The 8,966-nt window shown below is 37.6% G+C and overlaps 1 protein-coding gene across 1 annotated transcript; it reads left to right on the top strand.

Moving 5' to 3' along the window:
• The first annotated feature begins 448 nt into the window (after positions 1-448).
• On the top strand, positions 449-1,423 carry LOC108401859 (olfactory receptor 13C8). Its single transcript, XM_017668054.3, has one exon. It carries the CDS (start codon positions 449-451, stop codon positions 1,406-1,408), a length of 960 nt encoding a protein of 319 aa, XP_017523543.3. The 3' UTR covers positions 1,409-1,423.
• Positions 1,424-8,966: the final 7,543 nt, after the last annotated feature.

The raw sequence follows: 8,966 nt of genomic DNA, 5'->3' as shown, positions 1-8,966 counted from the left end.
ATTACAATTTATTTGAAGACAAACTGAAAATATACATTTTTATAACATATCTCCCGCTTTTGAAATGTTGACCTCTAGTTCAAATTTAAAGCATACTGCAGGAATCACAGCCAAACAAAACACATCTTTCTGCTGCATCCAGGCTGTAGGCCACTGATTGATGGTCAATATGTTAACGAATAGAAATGGCAATACACTGGTTTGGGATTCAAACATCATAGAATCAAATGTACCTCTCTTAACCCTGGGGAAATCAGAATAGGATTCCTACTCTAGTGGCCTGGATTAACAGTATGAAATTTGCCCCAGGGTTTTATTATTGCACGCAAATATAAAACTAAGTAGCACAGATTGTGACTCTTACAAGACATAGCTCTTACAGACACTGTATTAACAAGTATCTGTTCTATCATCCATAGAGTGCTGTAGAAGAAGAGGTACATGTAATATGGAAAGAAGCAATGATACCATACTGACAGAATTTGTTCTTGTTGGGCTTTCTGCCCACCCAAAGCTCCAGACAGTTTTCTTTGTGCTAGTTTTGTGGATGTACCTGATGATCCTGCTGGGAAATGGAGTCCTCATCTCAGTAATCATCTACGATTCTCACTTGCATACCCCCATGTATTTCTTCCTCTGTAATCTTTCCTTCCTGGACATTTGCTACACAAGCTGTTCTGTCCCACTAACCCTTGACAGCTTTCTGACAGTAAAAAAAAGGGTTTCCTTCTCTGGGTGCATGGTGCAAATGTTTCTGTCCTTTGCCACGGGGGTCACAGAGTGTGTGCTTCTAGGCATGATGGCACTTGACCGCTATGTGGCCATCTGCTACCCACTGAGATACCCTGTCATCATGAGCAAAGGTGCCTACATGCCTATGGCAGCTGGATCCTGGGTTACTGGGTTTCTTGACTCAGTGGTACAGACATCTCTTGCAGTGCAGTTACCCTTCTGTGCTAATAATGTTATTAACCATTTTGTCTGTGAAATTCTAGCTATCCTAAAGCTGGCCTGTGCTGATATTTCAATCAATGTACTCAGCATGGCAGGGTCAAATCTGATTGTTCTCGTTATTCCATTGCTAGTAATTTCCATCTCTTACATTTTTATTGTTGCCACTATTCTGAGGATTCCTTCCAGTGAAGGAAAACATAAGGCCTTCTCCACCTGCTCAGCACACTTGACAGTAGTCATTATATTCTATGGAACTACCTTCTTCATGTACGCAAAGCCCAAGTCCAAAAGCTCTGGTGGCACAGATAATCAGGACATCATTGATGCCCTCATTTCCCTCTTCTATGGAGTAATGACCCCCATGCTCAATCCTCTCATCTATAGTCTAAGGAACAAGGATGTAAAGGCTGCTGTGAAGAACATGGTGGGTAGGAAAAACTCTGATGGAATATGAGTACTGCTTTATGCTATGTGACTCCGAACCCACAGTGGCCACAGACACAAAATTCATAAAGAGAAAATCACCATGTCAAAACAAACTCACTATGTGACATTCAAAACCGTATGACAGGAATATTTAGGTTTGTTGTTGTCACTTAGCTTTTTGTTCTAACTTCAGAAATAAAATATGATTGTGGTTTAAAAAGATACTGTTAGGAAAATGCAAAATGTTAAAAATTTCTTAGGAAGCCCCAGCAAAATACAATCACCCTTAAAACTTTAGAAAATAATAAAGGCATAAGGAGTTCTCAAAAACACTTTGTAACCTAAAATATGTATACTGTCATAAATTATGCAAAGGGAATATTAATTAGAACATGACATATTATATATTCATTTCTAATTTGTTCATTTATTTACTGGTTATGTCCACTTTACATATGTGCTCTCTGAGAGTGGAAACTTGTCTGTTTATTACCCTACAGCAGAGACCTAAAATATAGCCTGGTACATACAGATGTTCAACAAATTTTTTTCATCAAGAAATGAACTGTACCATGAATAAAAGTAGAAATGTATGTCTGTCATACCTGAGGTCACAAATTATTCAAAATGAAAGTTAAGTCAATGCAATGTTATCTAAATAAACTATATTAACAATTTGTCATATGAACTCCCATAATATTACCTTTTATTTTCTATGTGATGTGTACTATAACACAGAAGAACTAGACTTGTTTACCAACTACGATAACTTTTCTAGATTTGAAACACAGTGAGACTAAGATGACTGAAAGAGTCCCCTGGTAATGCAAACTAAGTTGTTTTTTATTGAAATATTGTTGACATGCAATTTATATTGGTTTGAAGTATACAACACAGTGGTTTCTAAGTTTTGACTTAATGAAGTAGAGGTGGCATGGTAGCAGAGTTCCTCTTGGAGTTTGAAAAGAGACCACATTGTGATGAGGATTTATTTCCTACTTTGCATTAGATAACACAGTTCCTAAGCAGTAAAAGAACTAGACAGAACTGGTAATTGGCAAATCTTGCAATAGAAGGATAAGAAGGGGCAAAAGAGCAGGAGACAACTTGTTCAATAAATTGAAGAGCTATAGGGTTTTGGTGTTTGGCAACAAGAGAAAGATAGCTCAAAAGTGAGATCTCTCTTGACTTGATGAGCACAGCCACATGGCGGAGTGCCAGTGTGAGGATGGGAGCCCGATTTCAAATGAAGGAATTGAGTCAAATATGTCAATAGAGAAAGATGGTGGTGTGAGACGTGAGATAAAGGCATTCTCCCAAAACCACATATAATATGAAAAGATAATTAATACAAATACTGAAAGAACAACAGGAAAGAAGGGTACACCATGCTGCACACACATGGATAAAAGAACTGACCTCAAGGAACAGGTACCAAACCCATGATCTGGTGGGACCCAAGCCCTTCCCCCACACCAGCTCACCCGGCGGGAGGAAGAGAAATGAAGTGAGGAGAGAGTGGAGGCCAGAGACCATTGAACACCTAGCACTGGAGATCTCTGGGAGCACGAACCTACATTGCATGGTGCTCCGGAAATTAGTGAGATTGGAAAGCTGAGACAGTCATAATATCCTGAGAGACTGAGATTCCAGCCACTTGTGCAAAACAGGGATCCACATCTGGCTGCTCTGGGACAAAAGAAAGGCAGGCAGGCTGAGAGACTTCCTAACAGTGAGAGCGCTGCTAAAGGGGCAGAGACTTTACAGAGCTTACCGCTCCGGGGAAAGGAGAGATGAAAAAAGTTGCCCTAGAGCACTCTGCACAGAAGGTCGGGAACTTTCAAGACCTGAGGTGCTCCATCCCTCAGGCTGGCTATGCAGCTACAAGGCCCCCCACCATGATACACAGCCTGGTGGACTTCCACCCAGCTGGCCCACACCTGGTATGCAAACTGGCAGCCACTGCTCTGGCATCAGGCAAGTCAGAGGGAAGTCCTGCCTACAGCAGCTAAAAATGCAAAGCATACAGGCTTACACCTGTATATTCAGCACACTGGGTTCTGGCACTGGAGATAAGCATAGAAGATGGGAACCAGGAAACAGCTGTTTCCTTCCCCCAGTCACCAGCACTGCTCCTTTGCAATTGCTGACATCACTCCAGGTGCTGAGCAGCTCCAGAGAGTAGAGCTTCTGGGAAATAGAAGGTGCCACATACAAATATAAAACATGAAAGAAACCTGATTCAAACCCAAACCCCACAAACACAAGAAAAAGGGCCAAGTGAAACTGAACTCATCAATCTTCCAGAAAGAGATTTCAAAATAAAAATCATGAACATGTTCAAGGAGGAAGAGAAAAATGTTCAAGAATTCAGTGAAGAATTCCAGACAGAGATTCAATAATTACAGAATACAGCATCAGAAATGAAATATACAATGTAGGGACTTAAAAGCACTCTAGATGTAGTAGAAGAGATGGTAAATGGAACAGAAATTAGAGAAAATGAATATAAAGAAGCAAGGCACAAAGAGAAAAAAGAATCTCTAAGAATTAAAGAATATTAAGAGAACTGTGTGACCAATCCAAATGGAACAATATTCATATTATAGGGGTACAACAAAAAGAAGAGATAGAAAAGGGGATACAAAGTGTCATTGGGGAGGTAATTACTGAAAAATTCCCCAATCTGAGGAAGGAGATAAGTCTCTCAGGCCATGGAGGTTAACAGATCTCTCAACACAAGGTACCCACAGAAGACAACACCAAGACATATAATTAAAATGGCAAATATCAAGGATAAGGACAAAATATTAAAAGCAGCCAGAGAGATAAAAAAAGACTACATACAAAGGCTCTACTATCAGGTTATCATCAGACTTCCAACAGAAAGCTTACAGGCCAGGAGGGAGTGCCATGATATATTTAATGCAATGAAGCAGAAGGACCTCAAACCAAGAATACACTACCCAGCAAGTTTATTATTTAAATTTGAAGGAGGGATTAAACAATTTTCACATAAACAAAAGCTGAGAGAAGTTAACTCCCCAAAACCATCTCAATGGTGTATTTTGGAAGGACTGCTTTAGAAGGAGGTGTTCCTAAGGCTAAACAGCTGTCACCAGGGGTAATAAAACCATAGTAAAGAAAGTAGAACAATTAATTACTAAGCAGATGCAAAATTAAATCAACTATCCCTAATGTCAGTCAAGGGATAGAAAAAGAGTACAGAATATAATACCTAATATATAAAGAAAGGAGGAGGAAGAAAAAGAAGGAAAAAAAGAACCTTTAGATTGTGTTTTTAAAAGCATGCTAAGTGAGTTAAATTAGACTGTTAGATAGTAGAGAAGTTACCCTTTAATTTTGGTAAACATGAATCTAAAACCTGCAGTGGCAATAAGTACATATCTATTGATATACCCTAAATGTAAATGGTCTGAATGCACCAGTCAAAAGACAGAGAGTGACTGAATGGATAAAAAAACAAGACCCATCTTTATGCTGCCTACAAGGGACTCACTTCAAACCCAAAGACATACACAAATTAAAAGTGAAGGAATGGAAAAAGATATTTCATGCAACTAATAGGGAGAAAGAAAGCAGGAGTTGCAGTACTTGTATCAGACAAAGTAAACTTCAAAACAAAGAAAATCACAAGAGACAAAGAAGGACATTACATAATGATGAAGGGGTCAGTCCAACAAGAGGATATAATCATTATAAATATCTATGCACTCAACATAGGATCACCTACATATGTGAACCAAATACTAACAGAATTGGAGGGGGAAATAGAATGAAATGCATTCATTTTAGGAGACTTCAAAACACTTCTCACTCCAAAGGACAGACAAAAAAGACAGAAAATAACTACAGACATAGAAGCATTGAACTACATATTAGAACATATGGACCTAACAGACATCTACAGAACACTCCATCCAAAAGCAGCTGGATACCATTCTTCTCAACTCCACATGAAACATTTTCAAGAATATATCATATACTAGGACACAAAAAGAGCCTCAGTAAATTAAAAAAGATTCAACATGTACCAACCAGTTTCTCAGACCACAAAGGTATGAAACTAGAAATCAGTTATGCAAAGAAAATGAAAAATCCCACAAACATCATCAGACTTCCAACAGAAACCAACATGTTCCTAAATAACCAATGGATCAATGACTGAATAAAAACAGAGATCAAGCAATATATGGACACAAATGACAACAATAATTCAAAACTGCAAAGTCTGTGGGATTCAGAGAAGGCCATGAGAAGTGGGAAGTATATTGCAATACAGGCCTACCTCAGGAAAGAAGAAACATACCATATGAACAGTCTAAACTCATAATTAACAAAAGTACAAAAAGAACAAATGAGGCCAAAGTCAGTAGAAGGAGGGACATAATAAAGATTAGAGCAGAAGTAAATAAAATCTAGAAGAATAAAACAATAGAAACAAACAGTAAATGCAGGAGCTGGTTCTTCAAGAAAATAAACACAACAGATAAACCCATAGCCAGACTTATATAGGAGTAAAGAGGGTCTACACACAAAAATAGAATCAGAAATGATAAAGGAAAAATCACTACAGACACCACAGAAAGATAAAGAATTATAGGATAATACTACGAAAAATTAAATGCTAACAAACTGCATAACCTGGAAGAAATGGACAACTTTTGAGAAAAATACTACTTGACAAGGTTGGCCAAGGAAAAAACAGAAAATCTGAATAGACAAATTACCAGCAACAAAATTGAGTTGGTAATAAAAATACTACCTAAGAAATAAAGGACTGGAGCAGATGTCTACACTGCTGAATTTTATCAAACATTTAGTGAAGACCTAATACCCATACTCCTTAAAAATTTTGAAAAAGTAGATGAGTAGGGAATACTTTTAAAGTCTTTCTATGAGGCCAGCATTACTCTAATACCAAAACCAGGCTAAGATATGATAAAAATGAGAAAATTAGAGACCAATACACTGATGAACATAGATGCAAAAATACTCAACAAAATATTAGCAAACCGAATTCAAAAACACATTAAAAAGATCACCCATAATGATCAAGTAGGATTTATTTCAGGGATGCAAGGATGGTACAATATTCAGAAATTCATCAATATCATCCAACATATAAACAGAAAGAAGGACAAAACCACATGATCATCTCCATAGATGCCGAAAAAGCATTTGAAAAAATTCAACATTCATTCACGCTAAAAACTCTCAATAAAATGGGTGTAGAGGTCAAGTATCTCAACATAATACAGGCCATATAAGACAAACCAATAGCTAACATCATACTTAACAATGAGAAGTTTTTCCATTAAGTTCAGGAACAAAACAAGGGTGCCCATTCTCTCCACTTTTATTCAGCATAGTTCTGGAGGTACTAGCAACAGCAATCAGACAACACAAAGAAAGAAAGGGCATCCAGACTGGTAAAGAAGAAGTTAAACAGTCACTGTATGCAGATCACATGATATTATATGTAAAAACAGTAAAGAATCCACTCCAAAACTACTACATCTAATATATGAATTCATCAAAGTTGCAGAATACAAAATTAATACACAGAAATATGTTGCATTCCTACATACTAATGATGAACCAGCAGAAAGAAAATCAGGAAAACAATTCTGTTCACAATAGCATCAGAAAGAATAACATACCCAGGAATAAACCTAACCAAGGAAGTGAAATAACTATACTCTAAAAACTACAAGACACTCATGAGAAAAATGAAGGAAGATACCAATAAATGGAAATATATCCCATGCTCATGGATAGGAAGAATTAATATTGTCAAAATGGCTATCCTGCCTAAGCAATCTACAGCAAATGCAATTCCTATCAAAATACCAACAGCATTCTTCAATGAACTTGAGAAAATAGTTCTAAAATTCATATGGAACCACTAAAGACCCCAAATAGCCAAAACAATCTTGAGAATGAAGAATAAAACTGGGGGGATTACACTCCCTGACTTCAAGCTCTACTACAAAGACACAGTAATCAAGACAATTTAGTACTGGCTCAAGAACAGACCCATAGACAAATGGAACATACTAGAGAGCCCATATATAAACCCAAGCATAAATAGTCAATTAATATATGATAAAGGAGCCATGGATATAAAATGGGGAAATGACAGCCTCTTCAACAACTGGTGTTGGCAAAACTGGACAGATACATGCAATAGAATGAAACTGGATGATTGTATAACCCCATACACAAAAGTAAACTCAAAATGGATCAAATACCTGAACGTAAGTTATGAAACCATAAAACCCTTAGAAGACAACATTAGTAAAAAAATACCCTGAATATAAACATGAGCAACTTTTTCATGAATGCATCTCCTTAGGCAAGGGAAACAAAAGCAAAAATGAACAAATGGGTCTACATCAAGCTAAAAAACTGTACAGCAAAGGACACCATCAGCAGAACAAAAAGGCATCCTTTGGTATGGGAGAATATATGTGTTAATAACATGTCAGATATGGAGTTTACATATGAAATATATAAAAAACTCACATGCCTCAACAACCTAAAAGCAAATTACTCAATTAAAAAATGGGCTGAGGAGCTGAACAGATACTTCTCCAAGGAAGAAATTCAGATGGTCAACAGGCACATGAATAGATGCTCCACATCGCTAATAATCAGGGAAATGCAGATTAAAATCACAATGAGATATCACCTCACACCAGTTAGGATGGCCAGCATTGAAAAGACTAAGAACAACAAATGCTGGTGAGGATGCAGAAACAGGAACCATCCTACACTGCTGGTGGGAATGTATACTAGTTTAACCATTGTGGAAAGAAATATGGAGGTTCCTCAAAAGACTAAAAATAGAGATATCATTTGACTCAGGAATTCCACTCCTCAGAATTTACCCTAAGAATGCAGGAGCCCAGTTTGAAAAAGACATGCACCCCTATGTTTATTGCAGCACTATTTACAATAGCCAGGACATGGAAGCAACCTAAGTGTCCATCAGGAGATGAATGGATAAAGAAGATGTGGCACACATACACAATGGAATAATATTCAGCCATAAGAAAGAAACAAATCCTACCACTTGCAACAACATAGATGGAGGTGGAGGCTATTATGCTCCGTGAAATAAGCCGGCAGAGAAAGAGAACTATCAAATGATTTCCCTCATTTGTGGAGTATAAAAATGAAGCATAACTGAAGAAACAAAACAGCAGCAGACTCACAAACACCAAGAAGGGACTAGCACTTACCAAAGGGGAGGGGTGGGGGAGCATGGGTGGGGAGGGAGAGAGAAGGGCATTGAGGGGCATTATGATTACTACACACGTTGTGGGGGGATTATGGGGAAGAGAGTGTAGCACAGTGAAGACAAGTAGTGACTCTGTTGGATCTTAATACAGTGATGGACAATGACTACAATGGGGTAAGGGGGGCACTGGATAATATGGGTGAATTCAATAACCACATTGTTTTTCATGTGAATTCTTCATAAGAGTGTATATCAATACACTCTTGATAAAAAATTGTATAATACACTTTTGTGTATACAAAAAATTGTAAAATACACT

This window comes from Manis javanica, chromosome 2 (assembly GCF_040802235.1).
Source record: "Manis javanica isolate MJ-LG chromosome 2, MJ_LKY, whole genome shotgun sequence".
NCBI classification, from domain to species: Eukaryota; Metazoa; Chordata; class Mammalia; order Pholidota; family Manidae; genus Manis; species Manis javanica.
Note: the sequence above shows the minus strand (reverse complement) of the source record. Positions and strands in the feature narration are given on the sequence as shown.

Bases quoted from the DNA above. Each gene is read 5' to 3' on its own strand.
- LOC108401859 (XM_017668054.3), top strand. From the start codon at position 449: ATGGAAAGAAGCAATGATACCATACTGACAGAATTTGTTCTTGTTGGG.